This window comes from Lepus europaeus, chromosome X (assembly GCF_033115175.1).
Source record: "Lepus europaeus isolate LE1 chromosome X, mLepTim1.pri, whole genome shotgun sequence".
Classification (NCBI taxonomy): Eukaryota; Metazoa; Chordata; class Mammalia; order Lagomorpha; family Leporidae; genus Lepus; species Lepus europaeus.
This window is the reverse complement of record NC_084850.1, coordinates 133,264,282-133,291,294: the sequence shown is the minus strand read 5'-3', so window position 1 is coordinate 133,291,294 and position 27,013 is coordinate 133,264,282. Positions and strand designations below refer to the sequence as shown.

Genomic DNA, 27,013 nt, shown 5'->3' with positions numbered 1-27,013 from the left:
CACATTTCTAAGATTTAAAGTAAAAGCCATAGAAAATAACTGTAAGAATACATGTACTTCATAAAACTAAGTCAATCTCTCTTTTTTTAAATTAGCATCTATATTATCCCTACTGAAAAAAGTTGACTTAAAATATGGAGGCTAAAAGAAAACCTAGCTAGATGCTGCAAACCTTCATTTTAAATATTTTATTTTATTTAGGACGATAACATGGATACAAAATCCATTCTAGAAGAACTTCTTCTCAAAAGGTCTCAGCAAAAGAAGAAAATGTCACCAAATAATTACAAAGAGCGGCTTTTTGTTTTAACCAAAACAAATCTTTCCTACTATGAATATGACAAAATGGTGAGACCCTATTTATTCTATTGTTTTTATACTGTTTATTGTTTTCCCACAAAGTACTTGATTATAATGAAAGAACATCAGCCTTCTTAGCATACACAGTAAAAATGGATTTGCATCCACTTATCACATTGTCTTTTCTTAACTAAGATAAAAAATAAATTCAGGATAAAGGATTTTAAGGCATTTGTTATCTAAGGCAAAATATAACTTGAGACCAGTTGTTCTCAACCGAGGGCATTTTTGCTTCTCACAGGATACCGCACAGTGGTTGGAGACATTTTAGGTTATCGCAGCGAGTGAGGGTAAATGCTTTTGACATTGGGTGCGTGGAGGCCAGCAATACTGCTAAACACCCTACAGTGCACAAGGCCAGTCCCATAGCAAAGAAGGATCCCGTTCCAAATGTTAGTAGGCTGATAGTTAGAAATCTGCTGTAAGTCAAACTATTTCTATATAGTTAGGGATTCTATTGTAGTAGAAAAGCTGAAATTCTGTCATGAACCTGAAACAAAGAACTGTTTTGTGGAGTTAAATCTTAATTTTTCTGAGTGCTCAAGGGTACTCCAAAAAGTTAGTGGGAAAATGGAATTAAATAATAAGCTGATTTTTGTGCAAAAAATTTTTTTGGAATTCATGCATACGAGGGATCTTCAAAAAGTTTGTGGAGTGGCGGGTGTTTGGCAGAATGGTTAAGCCCCTGGTTGGGATGTCCACATCCTATATCAGAGTGCCTGGGTTTGCGTCCTGTCTCCACTCTTGATTCTAGCTTCCTGCAAAATGTGCACCATGGGATGCAGCAGCTGATGGCTCAAGTAGTTGAGTGTCTGCTACCCATGTGGGAGACCTGGACTGAATTCCCAGCTCCTGGTTTCTGCCTGACCCAACCCTGGCCATTGCGGTCACTTGGAAGTGAACTAGTGGATGGGAGATCTCTCTGTGTCCTTCTCTGTCTCTCTGTCTGTCTCTTTCTCTCTCAAATAAATAAATTTTAAAACCTGTCAAAAAAGTTCATGGAAAAAGTTACTTTAAAAACTATGCATGGATTCACCACATGGCAGGTGATCTGAAACACATTTCAAGATAATCAAACAAGATTATTAACTACTGCTTAAAGACTTGCTTTTGGAGGAGTATAATGTGTCCACCCTAAATACATTCTGTTGTCATTGGATTTTGACTATTATGGAGGAATGGGAAGTAATTTTTCACTGAGCAGCCATCCTCCAATCTCTCTTCCAAGCATAACTTTATCTTCATGTTTTCTTTGGGCACCATGGTATATCGCATGCAGTATTGTAATATTTTGTTCTAATTCAGAAAAGAGGCAGCAGAAAAGGATCAATTGAAATTAAGAAAATCAGATGTGTGGAGAAAGTGAATCTTGAGGAACAGACACCAGTGGAGAGACAGTACCCATTTCAGGTAAGGGCAGCAACAGCATTACCTTCGGTGGAAGTGTCTTTACTTTTGGTTTTCTTTTTAGATCGATTTACTTATTTGAAAGAGTTGCAGAAATAGAAATTGTCCATCCAGTGGCTCACTCCCCCAAGTGGCTGCAACAGCCAGGGCTGAGACAGACCAAATCCAGGAGCCAGGAGCTTCATTAGGGTCTCTCATGTGGGCACAGGGGCCCAAAAACTTGGCCCACCTTCTGCTGCTTTTCCCAGGCCATTAGCAGGGAGCTGGATCTGCAGTGGAGCAGCCGGAACTCGAACCAGTGCCCATACAGGACGCTGGCATCATAGGCAGTGTCTTAACCCGCCATATCACAGCTCTGGCCCCTGGAAGTTTCTTTAATATTTTCTATCATGAACTCAGAATATCTAAGAAAAATAATGATGGTGCAAAATGATCTAGTAAGACAATGACATGGCTTGGAATATCCCCAAATGGGAGTTGGGCAGTTAGCTGAAATTCTGTACAACAATCTGCCTTTCCTGGGGGGGAGGGGAGGACAAGAAGAGAGTGTAAACTGCAGTGGCCTGGCCTGCCACAGGTCTGACAATCTCTTTTATTAGATAGTGTTAATCTTTGCTGTGCTATGAGCTGGAGCTGATGGGCACACTATAGGTAATGAAACACTGCCCCTGCCCCAAGGCATTTACAAGGAGGTGGCAAAACTGACAAGGGAACATAATGCAATGAGGATGAGTGTTGAGCTGGAAGTGGGCAGAGGACATCCATGGTGCCCCAGGCAGCAGGAGCTTTGTTCCTCCCTCCAGGAGGTCAGGGAGATGTTCTGTTGGAGGTGACACTCAGGTTCAGAAGCACAAGTAGTGCATAACCCAGCAAAGACAGGAAGCACAGCAGGACAAAAGCAACAGGTGTCAAGACACTGAAGTGTGAAGTAGCTTGGTATCTGTGGCCAGCTCTAAGCAGTTCCTCTGAATAAAGCACGAGAAAGTGAAAGAAGCAAGCCTGAAGCAGTGGGACGGACTCACTAGGAGCTTTGCACACCCGTGGTCAGGAGTTTGAATTTTGCCCTGATGTATTCCAAACATGATATGCTGTGGAGAGCACTTTTGGAAGTGGCTTGAACTAAGCCATACCCGACTTTCATTTTTATCATGACTACTTCCCACTCTGATCTAAAGGCAATGGATTTTTTTCAGCTGGCCAGACTACCTAGTGCTAGTATTAGGAACTTACAGTCAGAAAGAAAATATGGGGGCATAGCAGGTAAACATGCCACCTGAAAGCCAGCATCCCATATGGGTACGGTTCATGTCCTGGCTGCTCCACTTCCGATTCAGCTCCTTGCTCGGAGCTGGCGCTGTGGCGTAGCAGGTAAAGCTGCTGCCTGCAGTGCCAGCATCCCATATGGGCGCGGTTCGAGTCCCAGCTGCTCCACTTCCGATCCAGCTCTCTGCTATGGCCTGATTCAGCTCCTTGCTAATGGCCTGGGAAAAGCAGCAAAAGATGGCCCAAGTGCTTGGGCCCTTGTCACTCATGTGGGAGAATCAGATAAATCTCCTAGCTCCTGGCTTCAGCCTGGCTCAGACCTGGCCATTGCAGCCATTTGGGGAGTGAACCAGCAGATGGAAGACCTCTGTCTGTCTGTCTCTTTCTCTCTGTCTCTGTAACACTATCTTTCAAATAAATAAATAAATCTTTTAAAAAAAGAAATTTGATAATCCAGTTAATTAACAACCCGTACTTTCCACTTAAAAAATATTACCCAATTGGGATAAGCTGGGGGATAGTGTTTGGAGATGCTGAAAACACATCACAGAGACATAGGGTACTCAAAAGAGCACAGGACTTGGAGCCTCACAGAACTCCTATGCCTACTACTACTTACATGTGTGTAGCTATGACATACATTCAACTTCTCTCATTTGGAAAAATAGCATACTCATATTTTTCACAGAGTTGAAATAGCATTAAAATATTAAGGTTAACTAAGAAAGAGCTCAGCAACTAGTAAGTGTTGAACAAATGGTATGTATTATTTACTAACAGGAGTTGAAGAAACTGAAGAGGGATCTGGAGAAGATATTGTACTCTTTGAACGTTTACACATGTGTGAAAGAATAGAGAAGAGCTTACTTGGGGATTCCTGGGTGCCATGTAATGTAGCAGATTGAAGTAATAGGGAGATACATTTTTATTCAACATAAGCATGAGCTGTATAATGCGAATATAAGAAATCAGCAGAGATGGCATAGTGAAGTAAAGGACATTCTATCCCTGGAGGCATTTTTAATAAATGTTTTCTAATAGACTACAAAAGCAATCACCACTGGGTAGGCAGATGGACAAGACCCTTCCTAAGACACACGTCATGTCTAACATATTAGACTTCTCAATGGCACAGGGCATCTCTGCTGAGACCTCAATGGTCACCACTTTTAGGTACATCACTGCTATGATCTCCCATGTAAGAGTGTCTGGGATAAAACCAACTGAGGAGTGCAGGATTTTTAAGAGTATGCTTTTTCATCACCTCATTCCAGGCCGGCGCCGCGGCTCAATAGGCTAATCCTCCGCCTGCGGCTCTAGTCCCAGTCGGGGCGCTGGATTCTGTCCCGGTTGCTCCTCTTCCAGGTCAGCTCTCTGCTGTGGCCTGGGAGTGCAGTGGAGGATGGCCCAAGTGCTTGGGCCCTGCACCCCATGGGAGACCAGGAGAAGCACCTGGCTCCTGGCTTTGGATCAGCACGGTGCACCGGCCACAGCGCGCTGGCCGCGGCGGCCAGTGGAGGGTGAACCAACGGCAAAGGAAGACCTTTCTCTCTGTCTCTCTCTCTCTCTCACTGTCGACTCTGCCTGTCAAAAAAAATCACCTTATTCCAGAACTAATGCAAATTATATATATGGATAACAGGAAACTTGCAGATGTGCCAGAGTGAACTATGATGTAATTTTATCTAAATGCTCCAAATCCTTTCCCTTCCAGATCGTCTACAAGGATGGGCTTCTCTATGTCTATGCATCAAATGAAGACAGCCGGAGTCAGTGGTTGAAAGCATTACAGAAAGGTATTTTTTAAAAATGTCATAAAAGAGAGGAATTGACTGGGGTCTTTTGAAGCATGATAGAGGAACACCACGGTAGTAAAAGGACGCAATGCCAAGAGAGAACCTCCTGATCTGTCTACCACCCCCAGGGACTGTGCCAGACTCATCCTCATTTCACATGCTCATGGCTGCATACAGGAAGCCTGTGGGTCGGATGCCCTTCCCTGTTCAGCACAGAGCTGGCTGTTGTGCCTTCACAGCAGCTTGGGAAAGCCAGGCCACTTGGTCTCCACCCACTGGGCTTGCCTTTACTAGGCCAAAGTTCAGGTGCTCACAGACCTGTATCAAGTCCTGTGGCTGCTGTCCCTTTGATGTTTAAGGAAAATTATACCCAGTATGCACTAAGCACTTACCATTTCCTAGCTGCTGCCAGGAGCCAGGAGCTTCTTCCAGGTCTCCCACATGGGTGCAGGGACCCAAGGACTTGGGCCATCTTCCCCTGCTTTCCCAGGCACATTAGCAAGGAGCTGGATTGGAAATGGAACAGCCAGGACATGAACCAGCACCCGTATGGGATGCCAGTGCTGCAGATGGCAGCTTAACCTGCTGCACCATAATGCTAGACTCCCAAAGCCACTTTTTTTTCCCAGTACATTATAAACACAAGGGCCTGCTGAAGCTTTTATTCAGCGATTTTTAGGCTGCCCTAGTAACAGCCTGTAATAGGAGGGAGCATCTTTGCCATAATTTGGCATTGTGAGGGTTCCCTCTGCAATATTTTTACTTTAAAGTGGGTAATGGTCTGAAGACAATCTTTCACTCAAATAATGATTTCATCTGTGCATTTTCAGGCACTGAGCTCCTAGACTGGCGAAGCTTTTCTTTCCTTCAAGTGTTAGAGCCTGCCTTTCCTCAGTACACCTCAAATTACACACACCGACTCTACTTGGAGGCAAACACGTCCTTTCCACACACAGGGCTTAATTTTCCCTTTGCATGAAAGGGCCTAACAACTGATTCTGTAGGAAAGTCAGGTGGCCCACTGTGGGAGGGAAGCATCCTTCACCCACTCCCAACTCACTGAAGTGAGGAGGGAATCCCTCTTAGAGTGACACAAAACTGCAGCCAACTTCTGCACTGCTGTGCCATTTAAAAGAATAGACTAATATCTGTATCTCTGGGTATCAGTTTCCTAACCTGTAAAATGAGAGATCACATTTCTTTTTCTCTTGGAGTAGTCATGTGTCACGTATGAGCGTGAGTCTCTGTGGTTATAGTGGAGTTTCCAGGGTCAGCTTTAAGACTCTGCTTCCCATTCAACCTCCTTGAGGGGTGCGGGGAGGCGAACAATTGCTATGTAGACAACATCTGTGTGCAGCTCTTGGTCATGTTGTGGGTCTTTATCTGTGGGTCCTTCAGGAACTATCTATATGGGACAAGTTTGGACGGCCCCTGGGCAGTTGCTGTGAAGGCATATGGAAAAATGAAGTGAGAGCAGAGAGGCAGAAACACGTTTGCTAGCTCCTCAGAAAACTACAGCAAGTCCCCATCACTAGGGCAGCCACATGTGCAGTAGATGATTTGCATCCATGAGTAATGCTTTTGACTGCGGGTAAAAAAGATCTCAAACAACTGCTAAAATAAATTTGCTGTTGTTCTCCCACAGTAACAAATCCAGAGGTCTTAAGTCCAGGGTTAGTGCAGCAGCTCAAAGAACATTATTTAGCTTGTGATATCTACTACTTCCTAATCTCTCATTGTTAAGCAAAATATAAAAATAATACATCTTAAAGTGATACATATGGCCGGTGCTGTGGCTCAATAGACTAATCCTCTGCCTGCGGCGCCGGCACCCTGGGTTCTAGTCCCAGTCGGGGCATCGGATTCTGTCCTGGTCGCTCCTCTTCCAGTCCAGCTCTCTGCTGTGGCCCGAAAAGGCAGTGGAGGATGGCCCAAGTGCTTGGGCCCTGCACCCCATAGGAAACCAGGATAAGCACCTGGCTCCTGGCTTCGGATCAGTGCGGTGCGCCGGCCGCAGTGCGCCAGCCGCGGCGGCCGTTGGAGGGTGAACCAACGGCAAAAAGGAAGACCTTTCTCTCTGTCTCTCTCTCTCTCACTATCCACTCTGCCTGTCAAAAAAAAAAATATGTAAAGTGATACATATGAACAAAGATAAAGATAGGGCAAATGTGGCAGGCAGTTAACAAGTGGTGGATCAACGTGGATGTTCACTGTACTATTCTTGCAACTTTTCTGTACATTTGCAATTTTTCAAAATAAAAAATGAGGGGAAGTGAATGCACAGCAGAACGCTTTTTTTTCCTTCTCTGCTAAGACCTACTCCTGCCCCCCAGCCCCCTTCTCCCAGAGAGCACCGTGTGCGGTAGCCCCCTCACTGCCCTCAGGGGTGAATTTCTGTAATTTAACACCAAGCTCACCTGTATAACCTGTATATGCAGATTTTACTAGTTTTTTTTTTTTTTCCTTCAAGAGTGATACAGGTTCAGCAGCCCTAATCCCACAATCCCAAATTCAAAATCTGAAACTTTTTGCGCACCAACGTGATGCTCAAAAGGTTTCAGATTTTGGAGCATTTGGAATTTCAGATTTTTAGATTTAGGGATGTTCAACCGGCAAAGTCTATGCAAATTCTCCAAAAGCCAAACAATTCTGAAATCTGAAACACTGGTCCTAAGCATTACAAATAAGGGACGCTCAACCTCTATAAGTTATTTTGTTGTTTTCACTTTATACGTGGTTAGACTCTTTAGCTTATTGTCTTCTGAGTGGAAAACTTACATCCTTTGAGACCCATGTGCTCTTACCATGGTTACTGGCAAAATGAGGTTTTTACCGTTATGTGATAATAATGCCTACTGAATGCATTTTTTCTTTTGGACCAATGTTCATTCACATCTTATTTTTTTCCTGCCTGCTCCCCAGAGATCAGGGGCAACCCTCACCTGCTGATCAAGTACCACAGTGGATTCTTCGTGGACGGGAAGTACCTGTGCTGCCAGCAGACCTGTAAAGCAGCCCCAGGATGTACCCTCTGGGAAGCATGTAATGTGTGACTTCTCTTTTGGGCTGGGCACTGGGGGGATGGTGCCCCATTAGGCCAACCCTAAAACAGCTTGGAAGTAAATAAGATGTGCCAACTTGGTTGGCATCATGAAAATCCAGCCTCACAGATGTTATATAGCAAATGAAGTGTAATTCTAGGGCCAATTGAGTTATAGCTATTAAAATAATAATAATATTAATATCTGCCATTCTTTCACTTCATGAGAACTTCTTCCTGGCTTAAGTTAAACTCCAAAGAGGTAGAATGTGGTAAACACATCACCATGATCTAAAAAGCTACATTTCCCTCTTAAGAAAACCAGCTCTCTCTTCATGTAAGTAACAAAAATCATAAACTAAAAAACCGAAACTACATACTTCAAAAACTGTATATCGGGGCAGATATTAGGCATAGCAGTTAAGACGCTATTTGGGATGCCCACCTTCCATACCACTGTACTTCTGATTGCAGCTTCCTCAAGTAGCTGGGTCCCTTCCATGTGGAAGACCTGGATTGCGTTCCCAACTCCTGCCTTTAGCCTGGCCCAGCCTTTGTTGTGGGCAACTGAGGAATGGGTGAACCAGCGGATAGAAGATCCCCCTCCCTTCTTCCCCTCTCCTTCTCTCCTCCTTCCACCTTTCAAAATAAACAAAAATGTTCAACAATATATCAAGAGATAAAATGTAAGTCACACTTTAATCACTCTACATACCAAAATGATGATGGCTAAGTTTGAAAAGATATATTTAAGGTAGTTTTCCATTCTGTATATGTGTGTCAATTCCTTAATGACAGAGTAGGTAGAGCGGGTTTGCTTTAAGTGCAGAGTCTATCCAGAGTTTTATTTCTAGGGAAGCGAGGGACTTATATATTTTAAAAGTTTTACTTTTCAGATGCTGATCTTCATGTTGCAATCAACGAAGAGAAACAGAGAGCTCCTACCTTCCCAGACAGAGTGGTAAGTTGACATTTTAAAAATGTTTTTTGTGGTCAGGATATATCAAATCAACAAAGAGCTGCCAGATTCAAGACTAGGACACTTGGGCTTTGTTCAGACAGCTCATCAAAGAGAGGGAGGGGAAAATGTGAGCTGTCACTAATAACTATGGCTGGTATCAAATAATGGATTGAAATATAGGCTCATTGTAGCATTTTTATTTTTGTATTCACTGGGTCTTTGAGAGAAGTCCTTAAGATGGCCTCACACAGAACAGGCAGCTGTTATTCCTTGGTTCCCTAGCACAGGCATGGCCAGTGCCTCGTGTTGGAATGAGACTCTAGGGCACAAGCAGGAAGCAACATAATTCTTTCTCGCCATTATCCCTTCAAAGCTACTCGGTGGACTGTCCTCTCTGTCTTCGGGTAAAGTTTTAGGTAGATTTCATAGCTTCCTAGTCACTCCCAGCTGAAAAAATTTCCCCTGATACTGGTAGTCATGAGAACAAGTTTTGAATGGCCCATCCTGTTATAATCACACAATTTCAAACATCATTACAAGTAAAACTCCTCCTTGTCACCTTGCTCAGTCTGCCTCAGCTGGCAGGCAGCCTGCTTTTGGAGAGGGGCTGTGGAGAGGCTAGGGTTTCTGACCCTTGCAGTGCAGGACCAAAGAGGAGGGTATCTAATGGAAAAGAGACACTCATGTAGCTGGTCCTATCATGCTTTGACGGCGATACTGTTTGGGTGAGTTTGCACACTGCCGATTCTTTATCTTATGGGAGACTTTTGTGGGCTTCCCACAGGGCAGATTCAAATGTAGTTTTGTGACAGAAGATGGTGTCTTGATCCTAGCTCTTGGGATTTCATTCCTCAACCCTTCCACTGGGTCAATTCACTCATCTTGGTTAGACTTCGTATCAAGGTGACTCTCAGCAAGTCTTCCCAAGGGTGGAGTTGGCCTGCGGGAAACAACCAAATCCTTCATCACTCTAGTTAACTAAACTGCATGCAGCTCACTCCTGCGTGTTGAGCTGTTGCGCTGTTTTGTGTTCTACTTGTGTTGATAGTCACAGCTTCCTTTTAGCCTTCCTAGGCAGGCATCAGCTGCTTCCAGTGCCAAGAGACACATATAATGGTCTCCCAGTGGTTCTCTGAAAGGAAGAGGACATGTCCTCACCCACACATCAAGTCTATGGTGTCTTAGATACTTATTTTCAGCTACACACATTCACACACATTTCTCTCTAAGTAAAATCCATATAATTCTTGCAAACCAACATGAAGGATGGAAATAATCTGTTATTGTGGGTTTGAATAGTGCTTCCCAAAATTCATGTTCTTCCAGAACCTCAGAATATGACCTTACTTGGAAACAAGGTCTTTGCTGATATAATTAAAGATCAAGATGAAATCACACATGACGAGCATGGGGCATAAATCCAAAAGGTGTGTCCTTGTGAAAGTATGGCCTTGTAAGACATTTAAGAGTAATGTTCGCAGTAAGCAAATCTATGAGGACCAAAGGTCAGCTAGTGATTGCCTAGGGCCAGAGTGGGAGTTGAGACTGGCTGCAAATGGGCATGAGAGATTTTCTTGGGGTGATGGAAATATGCTAAGACTAGATTGTGGTGAGGATTGCACAACTTGATAAAGTTACTAAAAGTCACTGAATTCTACGCTCCCAAAGGGTGAAATTCCAATCAGGTTTGTTTTAAACAACCCTAACAGCAGAGGATAATTTAGGAGTCAGAATCCATTGCATCTAGTCTCTGGCATCCAGTCTCCCGTCTCTGGGAAATGTGTTGAAAATTATCAGGCAAATCTGGTCAAGAGTTCATAGGCCTGTTTTGAATATAAGCTGCCCAAATGAAGCAGGGATCAGAGAGGGTATCATGAAAAGCATGTTTTCCTTTGTTTTGTTTTTACCAGAGCATTCAGTGGAGGGCTTGTTCTTTGATTGGTGGGAATAAAAATGAGCTCTCCAGTCATTCTGTTTGCACTTCCGTTTAAGGAACTTTCCAATGCATTTATCTTTGGAGAGAACCCAACTCACAGTGCATAAATAACAGTGTCATGCATAGCTAAAATTTCCAGAATGTCAAAGCCTCAGCTCTGAGTAAATGATATTTCTGAAGAAAGAGCAAATAGAGTGTGAAAAAACTAAATGTAGAGCAGATACACACACATAAATACACATACTATCATGTAAATTTTTAATGTACCATGACTTTTAAAAACACAAATCCTAAGTGTTCAACTTGATGAGTTGTCACAAACTGAACACATCTGTATAGTTTACATTCAGACGGAGAAACAGAAGCCCAAGGCCATCCTCGTGTTCCCTGTTAGTCACTACATTCCACAAACACTACCACTAGCCTGACTTACAATCTCATACATTTTTTGCCGGGTTTTGACCTTTACAAAAATGTTATCATAAAATATATGGTCATTGATTGTCCATTTTCTTTTGTTCAGTGTATGAGACTCACTCGAGTTTTAGTATGTGATTACAGCTTATTTTCATTGCTGTATAGAATTCCATTGTGTGAATATGGCACTGTGTTTGTTTCTTACTGCTGCTCTACTAAATTACCACAAGTTCAGTGGCCTAGAGCAACAGGAATTTATTCTCGAATAGTCGTGAAGCTCAGCAGTCTAGAGTGGGTCTACATCGCTGTTCTTTCAGGAGGCTTGGGGCAGGCGGGGCAATGGGGCACCGGGATCTGTTTCCTTTGCCTTTTCCAGCTTCTTAAAGACCTCCTACATTCAGTGGCTCTTGGCACTTCACCTCCAGAGGAGAAGAGCGGCAGATTCTCTGCTCTCTGACACCTGCTTCCCCCCTCACATCTTTCTAATCTCTGACCACCTTGCCTCCCTTTTCTCTCTCCCTATGGCAAGATTCTTAACATAATCACAGTCTGCAAAGTCTCTCTTACCATGTTAGGGACTCACAGGTTCTGGGAATTAGATCATGAACATTTCTGGGGGCACCACTATTCAGCTCACTGCTACCACAATATGTTTATTATTTTGTCCTCTTGATGGGCATTTAGGAAGTTTACATTTTTTTATCTAATTCAGATAATTCTGGTAAGAAGATTCTTTTAAATCTTTTGGTTTCACTTTTGGGTGAACATACATATTTCTGCTCATAGATTATGAGCACAGCCAACTTTAGTTGATTCTGGGAAAAGGTTTCTAAAGTGATTGGACCATTTCATACTCCAACCAGAGACAGTATTAGAGTTCATGTAGCTCCATGTCCTTGCTAAGGCTTAATAGTCCCTGTTTCCCCTCTCTTTCTTTCCCTTTCATTTCTTCCTTTTTCCTCCCTTTTATCTCTCTTTCTCTCTCTCTGTCTCTCTCTCTCAGCTCACTTTGGTTGTTGGTTCCCAGTACACAGATCTGTGCCTCACTATAATGCATTAAAATCTCTTGTCCTTCAAAGCTCAAGATTCCTCGAGCAGTTCCTGTTCTCAAAATGGATGTGCCGTCTTCAAGTGCCAGCCTAGTTAAATACGACAGCGATTCAAGGAGAAACTACGTCTCCCAGCCAAACATCAACACGGGGTATATTCCCAGGGAAGACTGCCCTGACTGGTGGCAAGTAAGGAAACTGAAAAGGTAAGCCCTGGTGTTTCGGTTGGCTGCCCAGCGTGTAGAGTAGGCATTGTTCTCACTGCCTCAGGCCTCAGCCTCAAAGCTGTTGATACAGCTCTCTGTTGAAATTGGGTTATTTTCTCACGAAATGTTCTGTGCTTGAGCTGGAAGACTTGGGGAATCAAGTGGCCCCTTTGATGCTGAGCAGCATAGACTTTCCTCTTACACTGTCTGATCTAATGAGCTAATGAGCACTTGAGCACTTTACTCCTGCCCCTTTCTGCCCCCTCATTCCAGAACACAGAATCTTTCCACCGTAGCCTTTATACAAAAACCTTAGGGTGGGCTTGTTTTCACAACATGTTTCAGCATTGCTAGGCAAATGACAAACAGCATTTCAAGCAAACCCATGACTTGCCTTCTCAGAATTTCACCTCTCCTGAACACATTAGTCTTTTCACATTTTTCAGTTTCAAGATTCCGGCTGGGGTTGGCACTGTGGCATAGCAGGTGAAGCTGCCGCCTCCAGTGCTGGCATCCCATATGGGCACCGGTTCGAGTCCCGGCTGCTCCACTTCTGATCTGGCTCCCTGCTAATGTCCTGGGAAAGCAGCAGAAAATGGCCCAAGTGCTTGGGCTGCTGTACCCATGTGGGAGACCTGGAATGAGCTCCTGGCTCCTGGCTGTTACAGCCATTTGGGGAGTGAAACAGCATATGGAAAATCAATCTCTCTCTCTCTCTCTCTCTCTCACTCTGTATATATCTACCCCTCTCTATATAACTCTAACTTTCAAATAAATAAATACATATTTCTAAAAAAGAGAGAAAAAAAGTTCTGGCTAAAGCCACAATTGGAAATGCCTTAAAGATGGTACATAGTGTGTCTCTCTGGGGTCTGTCACTGAGTCTGCCAGACTCGATCAATATCAAATTGAATTGCAAGATGACCATACGGAAAGGGGCAAGCAACTACCCTTCCTTATCTGTTGCTTCAGATTTTCCCCCATCAGGGTCCACTGTCCACCACCTTCTCCCCCAGTTGTCAGCAACCCTCCAGGGGATAGACGCTTGTCTTTCCCCACAGTGCATGCAAAGCATCTCTCGGACTCACCACGTGTCTCTCTGTTTTCTCCCTTGCCTTCTTATTCCTGTATTCTTTCCATCCTCATCATGTTTACCTAAAGCAAATGCCTCCCCATACCGATGCTACAGCCATGACACCATAAAGAGTTTGCAAGTGTATGCTTCTTAATGCGGTCCCTTTCATTCCAAGGTGGAGCTAGAATCCAAGTGTTCTAATCTATGTGCAGTGCCCGAGGGGAGGGGTGATGTTTTTATGTTTATTTGCCTGTAGGCGAGGATTTTTGTGGAATTTAGATAACCAGCGAGCCCAGACCCAAGGACAGTGAGTGCCATGTGTGCTTTGTGCCAGGTTCCTCCCGTGAGTCACTGAAGGAGATGTGTGGGAATGAATTTTCAGATAATCACTGGAGAACTATGATGTGCTGGGGCCTGCTGCAGAGGAGCTTCCAGCTCACACATGGCCGGAGCCCATCTTCATTGGAAATGTTGACGTTCTGCTCATCAAGGGTGCTTTGCATGAATGTTTTTAAAAAGCATCCCACTAAAATGCAATGTGTCTTGATTATTAAATTTTGACAACCCATTGGATTTGGCAACCTTTTAGATTTTGTCCCAACACTGGATTTTTTCTTAGAACCTCTGAAAGCTACTTATCCGAACAAAGGATCCATTAATCACTTAACAGTAGCAGCATGGCATCTGCAAGTTAATTACAGTAATTGCTTAAAGGTCTTCATGGGCTTGAATTTTTAAAACACAACAATGATTCTTAGCTCATATACTAGTGACAATACTTTTTATCAAATTTCTGTCAGTTCTATTGTCTTCACCTGGGCTACTTTGAATCTTCATTTTTTTCTGATCAGTAAAATAATCCATGCTCCCATGAAAGCATCCAAATATTGCAGTATATTCATGTACATTCCTCTAAAATGCTCTCTTTTTTAAAGATTTATTTATTTTTCTTGAAAGGTGGAATTACAGAGAGGGAGGGGTAGAGGTAGAGAGAGAGAGATCTTCCATCTGCTGGTTCACTCCCCAAATGGCCACGACAGCTGGAGCTAGCCAGGAGCCAAAGCCAGGAGCCAGGGGCCAGGAGCTTCTTCTGGGTCTCCCACATGGGTTCAGGGCCCAAGGACCTGGGCCATCTTCCGCTGCTTTCCCAGGCACATTAGCAGGGAACTGGATCAGAAGTGTAGCAGCCGGGACTCGAACTGGTGCCCATATGGGATGCTGGCATTGCAGGTGGCAGCTTAACGTGCTACATCACAGAGTTTTAGAGAATGCTCTTAATGCACATGCTGCCATGTATGTATCTGCAAACCCAGATTCTTACTACTCACTACCTGTTGATTTTTAGGATCAATATAGTATTCCATGATATATGGAAATGTAAGTGATGCATTGCTGATGGCCATTCTCCCCATAGTCTTAAAACAAAGCTAAATTAATTGTTTGTCCTTTTTAAATACATTTCCTTACAAAGAGATGAAGTCAATAAGCTCTTCTTGTAGGCAAGTCTCTTTAGGAAGGTGCAGAAGGAGGCAATCCAGTGCTTGAGGGCTTTAAGCATTCCTTGAAATGAAGCCAGACAAACATTCCTTTGCCAAGGCTACTGTCTCCATGAAGCATGGTTTTCCAAAAAATAAATAAATAAATAAATAAATAAAAGCCTGGGCTTTGAAGGCAAACAGGAAGTAGGTCCTACATCCCAGATAAAACAGCATTTGGACTTTGAGAGGTAGGTACTTCCTTATAATCTGCTTAACACCCAAAATGAAAGAGAGAGAATGAGGGCTGGCAGAAGATGATGAAAATCCTGCTGGTCCACCTGTGCCCAGATGGAACCAAGAGTTCCATATTTTCAAGATTTTTAACTCTAATGACAACAGCAAGGAGGAAAAGAACTTATCTGAATGGGTTATGTGACAAAATGCTTTCATATGTATAAAAAATCATGGCGAACCCAGTGAAGGCAGCTTATTACCCCAGGTTGTCTACTGTTTGCAGTCGCTATAGGGTGATATTAGCAATCCTCTTTGGTTTAGGGGTACTGCCAAACTGCAGCTACAGCTGTAGTCTCTGAACGGACCAAAATGTGAAAGTAGCTCGTTAGCTCAAATGTCCAAACGAGAAGTATGGGTCAAAATGTCTAGTAAAGCTAAAGCATATCTGAACGACATCATTCCTCTCGTTAAGCTCTGTAAGTAAGCAGACGCTCACAAATCTGTGAAATCTCTCTCTCTGTGCAGCGCTGCATGCAGTAGCCCAACGGAAAGAAGCGCCACCAATCACAGCATCTCCAAGATTTCCTGGTAAATCAGACTCAGATATTCCTTTACATCCAGCATTTGCTTCCATTTGCAGGAAAACTAGTGACATTCACAATAATTTTGCAACTAGGCTTTACATTTCAGGTACATGTAAATTAAAAATGGCCACGTAGTTTGCTTCTTTGAACTCTTGAGTGGGCCTGCATCGGTCATTTGTGGCCTATAATTTTCCTCACAATGATTTTCTCCACTCATCATGTCTGATACACAGTGGCGTTCGTGTGAACATTAGCATATCTGACTCAGGTGTCCTGAGCACAAGGAAAAGCAACACAGAGTTGACTAACTCTTCCCTATGAACTGCTCTAAGCACAACCCAAGATTCTTTTTTAACTTCATACTTCAGCCATTCCTGGAGGAGTCTAAATCTATTTCATGAAAGAGTCACAGAAATCTGAGTTCTTGGGGGCCTTCCTGGGGACCTCCTATATTGAAGAACCATTAAATTGGGCATGAGCCCAGCTTTCGGGCAGCTCTCTCTTCACTTTGTTGATACCTTTCCAAGTGCGAAAATGGAAACCTAAGAGTTTAATTTGTATTTATGTGGATAAAAACAAAGTGGAATTTGATATCACCTTTCTAGACCCTGGATTGTTTCTTGGTGGTTTTGCAATTCATGTTGTTTCCCAACTCTTCTTAAGGGGATTCCCGGAGTCAAGTTCATCTGAAGAAGAGGAAAACCTGGATGATTATGAGTGAGTGTTGAAGGGTCCTTGTGTTTTTCTAAAGTTAGACATAGATACTTCTATTCAATTCCCCAAAGGCACTAAAAGAGATGGCATAGACTTTGTCAGGAGGCTTTATTTACGGGTAAACTCATGTAAGGCCCTGGGCCATTTATTCAGGTGACAGGTGACAATTGGGTTATTTTCTGAGAAAATATTTTCCCCAATCTGGATTACCTAACCTGGCTGCATATATTCATGGGATTTCTCATATACCCAATATCCTCTTTCACTTCACTTTGTCTGAAGCATTCGATATTTCTGCTCATTATTTCTTCCCTAGAGGCCTCTTGTCAAGTTGACGTTTAAAAGTTCTTATTAGCATAGTTAGGTTTGGGGGAAAGTTATTTATAGTGCAGTAGTTTTACAGGGTAAAATTCCTAAGGTGGCCTTATCATTTAACATCCAAATTGGGATACTTTAGAGAGAGAAAGAGTCCACTATTAAGCTTACTCCCAATCATCAGACATAAACTCAACTGTTCTGGGCAAATGAGAATGTGAGGTCATCCTGATTATACTGAGATAGTTTTGCCTAAGTGTCCATTAAGGTCTTTTTCAAAACATAAGGTTCTATTTTCTACAAATAGGGACAAATTATTGTACCCTAGACTTACATATTGGTATTAAGGAGAGACGGGAGTAATAGAGCGTATTCCATTTCTAGACACTTAACCCTCCGAGACACAAAATCTACTTGGACACTAGGATGATTAAGAGGGTGGCAAAATTATCAGGAAAGACCTGTCATCTTCAAAATCAAAGAGATGATGATGTGTGCTCAGGACTATAGGGCTATGTGGTCTGGGATTTTGCCTTCTCACACAACACTTGATGCCCTCAGTGTCATCTGTTTTATGGCCATAATGGCATGAACTATCCTACTCCATTCAATTACAAATGTAGGCGCTTAGGTATAAATAAATAAATAGTTTTAAAAAGTAAAAGAAAATCAAATGTTAGGACTAGACATAGGCCTTTGATGCTCAAAACTAAAATACTCAATTTTTTTAAAAGAAACAGAACCAAGCCTCAGAAAAATTATGACACAGATAAAATGTGTATTTGTGTGAGTTGATGATGGGGTGAGATAGGGTATAAAAACCATCTCACCTTGCCTCTCCAGGCCTCTCTCCTTATTCCTTAGCATCTCTTCCTTCTATGTGCCCATAGATATATATCCTAGATCGTATCCCCTGAAGGGTCATTTGATTAGCTATAATGAGCTTAAAATGGTAATTACTAAGAAAACTATCAGTCAATACCTCAAGAGTTAATTATACAACATTTATAAGGATAGAGTTAGAAGACATTTTCACACTTATTAAAATCAGCTCTGCCCTCAATTTTACAGATGGGGAAGTCAAAGGTCACGAGACACGTGTTCAAAGGCATACAATTCCTTATTGGGAAGTTCTGGCTAGAATCTAGACCTCCAAGCTGGCTGGATGAAAGCTATTCAGCTCTTTTCATGTTGTTGAATTATTTCCAGTGATATCCCCTTCCTCAGTTAATATAGACATTACCCAGAGGACCACCTCCATCCCTTCTTACCAAGCTCTGTGACAGGGTCTGCCTGGATTTGTTCCTACAACCCCTACCTCCACCCTCTTCTCTTTCCTCCTCAGATGTTTTCTTCTAAAAAGGAAGTCCTCCCAATCCTCCAAACCTATGTCCCATCCCATCTCACACCCTGCTCATTTCCTTAGTACGGCATTTTGGCCAAAGCCAAAAGGGCACAGACATTGCTGACCTCACATGAGAAACAATTCTTGGCCTGTTGAGCTCCACGTGTAAAGTATGATGTAATGTTCTTGGCTAACTTAGTAAAAAGGCAAATATTTAAAGATTACTCCAGGCTTTCCTACATCATCTTTTTCTCAATTCAGTATAACTGTTCCTGTACTAATATAATCTTACGTTTATCTACTGTTATCATGAAAATTTAAAAAATTAAAAAGGAATTTTCTTTGAAAATAGATGCTGTTGCATCTATCAGATTATTAAAAGAAAATGACAGAATTGAAAGACAAGAGCTTTCATCAATGGCAACCCTGACTTTCCCATTGGAATAGTCTTCATTGGTTTAATCTACAGCCCTCATTAGAAATGGTGAAATGGGGGCCATGGACTGTGGTGTAGCCGGTAAAGTGGCTACCTGCTACACCAGCATCCCATATGGGCGCTGGTTTGAGTCCTGGCTGCTCCACTTCCAATCCAGCTCCCTATTAATGGCCTGGGAAAGCAGCAGAATATGACGCAAGTGATTGAGGCCCCTTAGCCCACGTGGGAGTCCCAGAAGATCCTGGTTCCTAGCTTTTGCCTGGCCCAGCCTTGGCCATTGCAGCCATTTGGTGGAGTGAACCAGCAGATGGAAGATCTTTGTCTCTCTCTCTCTCTTTCTCTCTCTCTCTCTGTAATTTTGCCTTTCAAATAAATGAATAAATCTAAACAAAAAATGGTGAAATGTAAGAAAGCTTAGAGGTCCCATAAAGGAAAGCCAAAGATTCCTATACACCAACCTATTTAATGGGAGAACATATTTGCAAACCATGCATCTGACAAAACATTAACATCTAAAACATATAATGAACTCAAAACATTCAACAACAACAAAGCTATCTAGTTAAGAAACAGGGAAAAGATCTGAACAGATGTTTTTTCAAGAGAAGAAATACAAATGGCCAACAAACACATCGAACACTGTTCAGTATGACTAGCCATCAGGGAAATGCAAATCAAAACCACCATGAGGTATCATCTCACTCCAATTAGTATGGTTATTATCAAAAATGCAAAAACCAACAAGTGCTGATGAGGTTGTAGAGAAAAGGGAACCCCAATACAGTGTTGGTGGGAATGGAAATCAGTGCAGCCATTATGGGAAACAATGTGTAGGTTTCTCAAAAAACTAAAATAGATCTATGATATCTATTTTGATATGGCCACATATCTATAGTTATACCGCTTCTGGGAATATATCCAGAGGAAATGAAGTCAGAATATGAAAGAGACCACCTGCAATGCCTTGTTGATTGCAGCACCAATCACAATAGCAACCTAATGTCCATCAGTGGATGAATGGGTTCAGAAAATGTGATTTACCTATGCAATGAAATACCTAAAAAAGAATGAAATCCTGACATTTGCAATAAAATGAATAGAATTGGACATCATTATGCTAAGAGAAATATTCCAGACACAGAAAGACAAATACCACATATTTTCTGTCATATGTGGAAGCTATATAAATACATACATATATATATATATCCAATATTGTTTAGGATATGGGTATTTACAAACATTGTCTTCACTGAATTATACTCCTTACATAATAATATGCCCTTTTATACTAAGCAAAAATTCAAATGTGCAAGCGCCACCTCAATATTAAAATTGGGTGGTAGAGACTCAAATATCTATGCTTTTCAAAAACTTCCTGGGTGATTCTCTCAATCAGATTTCCGGCCCCTGATGTAGGCCAATGCTTCATTTTAAGGATTAGAAAGTTGAGTGCCAAGTTATACAATGGAAAAATAATTAATTCTCAAATATGGAATTCTTTCCTATTGCAGCTGGTTTGCTGGTAACATCTCCAGGTCACAATCTGAGCAGCTACTGAGACAAAAGGTTTGTAGTCTTGTGTTTAAAATAGCCTTTAAGAATCTCTTTCTATTGTTAGGCCCAGAATTTAATGTACGTCTCACAGAAACCTTGGTGCTAATTGTACGCCAGCTCATTTTAGCATTAGTTGTCGGATTTTGGGTTACCCAGCCCTTTAGTCTATCCACTTCTTCTGTGTCCAGTACCTATTGCTGCAAAATGAACCATCCTAGAATTTAGTGACATGAAACAGACTTATGATTTGTGATTCTGTGAATCAGCTGTGCCAACAGTTGCTCTGCAGGTTCTGCCTAGGATCACTCATGCGGCTGCATGGCCGCATGGCTGATGGCTTTACTCGCGGGTGGGGAGAGTTAGTTGAGACAGTCATCGAGGCACCAGAGGCAGTTCTCCAAGCAGCCTTTACGTGTGCCTAACTTGGGCTTCCTCACAGCATGGTAGTAATCAGAGAGGACAAGCCATGCAGTGCAAGCACTTAGGAAGTCTCTACTTTTGTCATTTGCTAACATCTTAACTTGCCATAGTAATCACATAGCCCAACTCAGAGTCAGTGTGGGAGGGTGCTGCGCAGGACCATAAATAAGAGAGATGATTTCTTGGAGGCCATCAGTACAACTGTTTCTATCAGCTCTGCCACTGCTCAGTATTACCTAAACCAGAGTACAGCAGATGTGAAAAAGAATCAATTTATCTGATTTTATTACCAATTAGTATGTAATTACCAGCAGCAAACTCTTTTGATCTATAAAATTGGTACTTTGATATAGTTCAATCTAATACAACACGGAACCCACTGATTATTTCTTTGAGAAGTATTAAAGAGAATGTGATGGGGGCCAGCACCATGGTATAGTGGGTAAAGCCACTGCCTACAGTGCCGGCATCCCATAGGGGTGCCAGTTCAAGTCCTGGCTGCTCTACTTCCGATCCAGCTCCCTGCTATGGCCTGGAAAAGCAGTGGAGGATGGCCCAAGTCCTTGGGCCCCTGTACCTGTGTGGGAGGCCTAGAGGAAGCTCTTGGCTGCTGGCTTCAGATCGGCACAGCTCCAGCCATTGCAGGCATCTGGGGAGTGAACCAGTGGATGGAAGACCTCTCTCTCTGCCTCTGCCTCTGCCTCTGCCTCTCTGTAACTCTGCCTTTTGAATAAACAGATAAATCTTAAAAAAAAATTAAGGAGAATTATCTGCTCTTTCTGAATCTGGATCTCCTTAAAAGTAGTAACTTGAGAAAGACAAGTTGAGTCGAAAATTTTTAACAAGTGATTTATTCTGCATGTTTTGTTTCCTAAGACCTTCCAAAGGCATGGTATAGGGATACGTGATCCTAATTTTATTTGCTAAAGATGGATACATTAGACTTGTATAAGTACAAAACAGAAAATTACCAGAAAGGCTTAAAAATTAAACTGGAGAATGAACCAGTGTTTGGCCTAGTGATTAAGATATTGCTTGGGATGCCTGCATTCCATGTTGGAGTGCCTGAGCTGGAGTCATGGCTGTGTTCCTGATTCTATCTTCCTGTTAATGTGCATCTTGGAAGGCAGCACTTGATGGTTCAAGTACTTGAGTCCCTGCCCCCCATGAGAGAGACCTGTTTCTTGGCTGTAGCCTGGCCCATCCTCAGTGGTTGACAATGCTCTCTCTAGCTTGCTCCCTCTTTCTCTCCTCCCTCCCTACTTCCTCTGACATAAATTAAATAAACAAATAAATAACTGAAGAGAAAGCATTGAAGCATAAAGGATAGATTCATAAGAATTTTGAGAGAGAAAAGGAGGAAAGTTACACCATGCACCTCTTCTATGTCAACTATTGGATTTACTGTGACCTCAGTAACGTTTTGTTGGACCTCTCAGTTGTAGAGATGCCCACTTGCTCGAGAGGACGCCCAAAAATCCAGACTCCAGACCAGTTGATGCAAAAGCATGAGGTATTTATTGTACGTTTGCGCAAACGGGCTCCCACCTAAGGCGGTGAGGAGCCCTGAACAGCAGTTTCACACAGGTTATATAGTCAACAAATTAGCATATGGGATTGGCCGGTTCGGAGGGACAATTAGCATAGTACTGAGGAGAGTGCTCAGGGAACCAGCTGAAGAGAATGCTGAGGAGAGTGCTGAGGGAACCAGCTGAAGAGAATACTGAGGAGAATGCTGAGGGAACCAGGTGAAGAGAATGCTGAGGAGAATACTGAGACTCTCCAAAGGGGAGAGGCAGCTCTGCTCTGGGCACGCCCAGAGGCTCTCCAAAGGGGATAGACTTTTCCTTCCCAGAGAACGTGCCCGCTGGACCCTGGGGAACATCCAACCCCCCAAGAAGCCCCTGGTATCTGCCCAGGTCTAGCCTCCTGTCCCTCTCCCCCACAAGGGTCCTTCAGTTTAAAGTGGATGTAAAAGAGTTCTTTTCCTTCCAACTATGGTGAAAAATTGTTTTCAAGAATAATGAAAATGTGCCCCATTCCTTCTTCATTTTCCTCCCTCTTCAGGGAAAAGAAGGAGCATTTATGGTTCGAAATTCCAGCCAGGTGGGAATGTACACAGTGTCCTTATTTAGTAAGGCTGTGAAGTAAGTATGATGATGATTTCTTTCTTCTCTTTTTCTATGTATGTTCTGTGAATGTGCTAATCACATCATCACATTTCAGAATAAGATGCCATCTGCTTGCAAGGGGCTGTTCTCTGGGTGAGCCTATCTCTTGCCCACGCAGGCAACAGCGGAGTGCCTGAGCACAGCCTCAGGAAGCATTTATTAAAAAACTCCTGGCTGATTCCCTTCCATGCAAATCTAAGCCCAGAAAGAGAGAGCAAAATAACAACGGAGCCTCTGCGCTCTCAACCCTAGTCATGCGCTGAGCTAAGAAACCTACCCCAATATCCAGTGCTTAGTGAGTCCTTCCAGAGTCAGCAGAAGGTTGAATCCATGCAGCTATGTTCTCTGCATAGCTTCTTTCTAAGGTGCTGTCCTCTCTGTATGGCTGAGTTCCAGTTTGAAGCCAAACTTATAGATTCAAATGCTAGCTCTGCCATTTCAAGCTTTCACGGCATTGAGCAAGTTGAACAAATTTCTGTGGCTCAACTTCTTCACTTGAAAGGGGGGTATAATGATGATTATGTTCTAGGGCTACTGTTAGCTAATCCATATGGGATTAGAACAGTGTCTGCCACATGGTGAGCATTTAATAAGCTAAGAGCAGTTACAGTTGTTGTTGCTGCTGGCAAAAGTAGTTTTCCTTGCTCCACTCCCTGCACCCCAACACCTAGGCATATAAGACACTCCATAGTCATCTCATACAAAGCCATCCATCGCCAACATCTGGAGTGCTATAAGCCACTTTCCCACTGGTTGTTAGCTCTTTTGTTCCTTGTAATTGTCCAACAAAGCACTCAGGACAGTTGCTTTCGTTTCCCCATTTTACAGATGGGAGGATTGAGGGTCAAAGAGAGTTTATAAAGATCTACCCACAAAGTGTCTGACTTGAAACCATGCTTCCAATAACAAGTTATCCACATTCTGTGTCTACACTGAAACCCTCAATATTTTGGAACGGGAATCAGACCAAAACTTGATTAGGATCATTTGGAAACACATATTTCTATGTGTGTGTTCTTTTTCAACAGCGATTCGCATTACCCTCTGCCTCGGTGTCTTCTGCGTGTACCCTACCTCATGATACTTATGTTTATACTTATGATAATTAAGTGATGAAAGTTATTTATTTTATTTTGAGAAGGTTTTTATAATACCTATCTCCTACATGAGATAATAGGATGTACCCTGAGTGGTTGTACAATGTTTTTCAATGCCAGAAGTCCTGTCCCCAGTGCATCTCAGTTGCACATGATGACACCTGGATACTGGCTAAAGCCAAGAACTGGGAGAAGACTTTGATCACTGAGTATAAAAAGCTCTATGACCCTCTTGCCCTGAAGTTTCAGCCAAACCTCATATTAAATGCCTTAGTCATACTTTTTGACACCAGATTCATTTCTGAAGGTGACCATGTAGACAAATCAGAAAAGAGATAAGGAATCAAATGAAAACAGTCCTAATTAATGAAAACAGAAACCCTCTTTTATGAAACTTCCTCAGTGGGCTTGAGTGAATTTCATGCTGACACCACAAGCCAGTTGGCCATTTGTACCAAAAATATGCACCCTTTCTCCTCTTTATAATTGCAGCCTTAACTAGAATGATATTACAACCACAGCAATTTATTATTATTTATTATGTTTCTTATGTGCCAAGCATAGAGCAGATAGACAGATATTGAATCTATATAACAACCAGATGAAGTAGTTAGCAAGCTGTGCAACTGGACTCAAAGTCCAGTTCTTGACCACTGTGCAATACTCTGAGATCTGAAACAGGTGTATTATTTTTTATTAGCCTAAAGCAATGTGCATCAGCTCACCACTGTTTTCTAAAAGGAAAGGAAAGGAATAGAATATTTTGTGGGGAGAAAGTACAAGCTCACATGAGGAATTAAAGGACAGCCTCATCAACTTCATCCTGCAAGCCCCACTCCCAAAAGAACTTTCTACTCATGCTCGGGGGTGACAATACCCACAGCCTAATCGTCTTTGCCTCCCTCACTTTTATTTCCATTATTATCCTAAAAGAGAATTCATGTTCTGAATAATGATCGTGAAGAACTTCAAAGCCTCTCAAATGTCAAAGGAAGATTTGAGTTTTATAATTATTATTAAGGGTGGAAAGTTGAAATTTTATTGTAGATGAATTCAGTATGTGCACGAAGGATACGTTGAGTTCAGAGCAGAGCCTCTTCCATAATTACTGAGTGTCATGAGTACCTCCCGATAAACACTAGCTGTCAGGACTGGGAACCCCTTCTGACTTCCGTCTCCTGACATCCATACATTTAAAATAATTATCTAACCATTGCTGAATCAAGCTTCAGTCATTTATGTAAAATGCTTTTTTAAAAAACATTTTCTTCTTTACTAGTGATAAAAAAGGAACTGTCAAACATTACCATGTGCATACAAATGGTGAGAACAAATTATATCTGGCAGAAAACTACTGTTTTGATTCCATTCCAAAGCTTATTCACTATCATCAACACAATTCAGCAGGTAACCTATTTCAATCTTTCTTTTATGGGATCTTGTTGGTAAATATCTGTTTTCTTGGCTACTACTGATCATCCTAATATTCCTAATTATATAGGGAACCTTGAAAGTAGGAAAAATTGCTGTTGAGCCCTTTTGGTTATGTGACTTTTAACTTGTATTTCCTGGAATATAGCAAGGTACACTCCAAAATGCCATAAAGAACGAAACTGAATGGGTTGAGCAACTTAAAAGGATAAATTCTCTTTATAAAAGTATCTGTAAGGTTTCTCCTGCCTATAGAAACAAGTTGATTATAAAATTCAAATATTACAGAAATATATGTCATTAGGTGGAGAGCCTCCATGGACAAGTTAGTGTCTATTATGATAGACTTTTTGTATGCTGATACTAACACTTATGATTCATTATATACAAATAGAAATTATATGTATATACATTACCTTTTTACAGAAATGAGATCATTCTACACCTACTGTTCAGCTTTCTTTTTCTCTTCATTATGTCTTAGGGATTTTTCTCTTGTAAGTATGTATAGCTTATGTTGATCTATTTAACAGCTACATAGAATTCTTTGGCAGAGTTACTCCATTTTTTTTTTATTTTTGACAGGCAGAGTGGACAGTGAGAGAGAGACAGAGAGAAAGGTCTTCCTTTTGCCGTTGGTTCACCCTCCAATGGCCGCCGCGGTAGGCGCGCTGCGGCCAGCGCACGGCGCTGTTCTGATGGCAGGAGCCAGGTGCTTCTCCTGGTCTCCCATGGGGTGCAGGGCCCAAGCACTTGGGCCATCCTCCACTGCACTCCCTGGCCACAGCAGAGAGCTGGGCTGGAAGAGGGGCAACCGGGACAGGATCGGTGCCCCGACCAGGACTAGAACCCGGTGTGCCGGCGCCACAAGGCGGAGGATTAGCCTAGTGAGCCGCGGCGCCGGCCTCCATAATTTTTTTTTTAAATTTACTTGACAGGTAGAGTTATACAGAGAGAGAGAGAGAGAGAGAGAGAGGTCTTCCTTCCGTTGGTTCACTCCCCAAGTGGGCGCTACAGCTGGTGCTGTGCCAATCCAAAGCCAGGAGCCAGGTGCTTCCTCCTGGTCTCCCATGTGGGTGCGGGGCCCAAGCACTTGGGCCATCCTCCACTGCCTTCCCAGGCCTCAGCAGAGAGCTGGACTGGAAGAGGAGCAACCGGGACTAGAACCTGGTGCCCATATGGGATGCCGGCACCACAGACGGAGGATTAACCAAGTGAGCCACGGCGCCGGCCCCCTCCATAATTTATTCACCTAGCTCTCTGTTGGTTAGTAGTTGGGTCATGTTCAATATTTTCACATTGCAATGGATGCTTCAATGTACAATCTTGTGCACAGAGCCCTGCGTACCCAGATAAGTTCCTATAGCCAAATTCCTAGAAGTGGAATTTTTGGCACAAAGGCTAAGACTATTAAAAATGTACATGTTACCAGATGTTTTTAAGAAACATCCAATCCCACTGACAACAATTTCTCTCATCCTTACCATCATTCTTTTAAATGTTTGCCTAATTGACTGGTGAAAGCAATAGAGAAATCCCTTGCGTGTTGTGTGTTGGAGAATAGTGCTGCTCAACAGCAGGAAGCAATAGTGACTGAGAAGGAGCCATGGACTCAGTGTCAAATCTGCTCTACTCTGTCTGCCCTCCTTGCTGTGCGTAGACGAGTTGGCCTTACCTCTGCCTCCCATTTTGGTTCTTTCTTATATTTTTCCTTTTCCCCA

At 42.6% G+C, this 27,013-nt stretch overlaps 1 protein-coding gene across 1 annotated transcript in view; it reads left to right on the top strand.

Annotated features, from left to right (window-relative positions):
• The window catches only part of BMX (BMX non-receptor tyrosine kinase), a 52,512-nt gene that overhangs the window by 7,799 nt on the left and 17,700 nt on the right, over window positions 1–27,013 (top strand). The window contains exons 2-12 of the mRNA XM_062183210.1: window positions 202–348; window positions 1,666–1,770; window positions 4,745–4,826; window positions 7,749–7,868; window positions 8,763–8,827; window positions 12,260–12,435; window positions 15,748–15,810; window positions 16,470–16,523; window positions 20,131–20,185; window positions 22,661–22,740; window positions 25,141–25,268. Of these exons, the coding sequence (XP_062039194.1) occupies window positions 202–348; window positions 1,666–1,770; window positions 4,745–4,826; window positions 7,749–7,868; window positions 8,763–8,827; window positions 12,260–12,435; window positions 15,748–15,810; window positions 16,470–16,523; window positions 20,131–20,185; window positions 22,661–22,740; window positions 25,141–25,268 (1,075 nt within the window). The remainder of the gene's footprint in view (window positions 1–201; window positions 349–1,665; window positions 1,771–4,744; window positions 4,827–7,748; window positions 7,869–8,762; window positions 8,828–12,259; window positions 12,436–15,747; window positions 15,811–16,469; window positions 16,524–20,130; window positions 20,186–22,660; window positions 22,741–25,140; window positions 25,269–27,013) is intronic.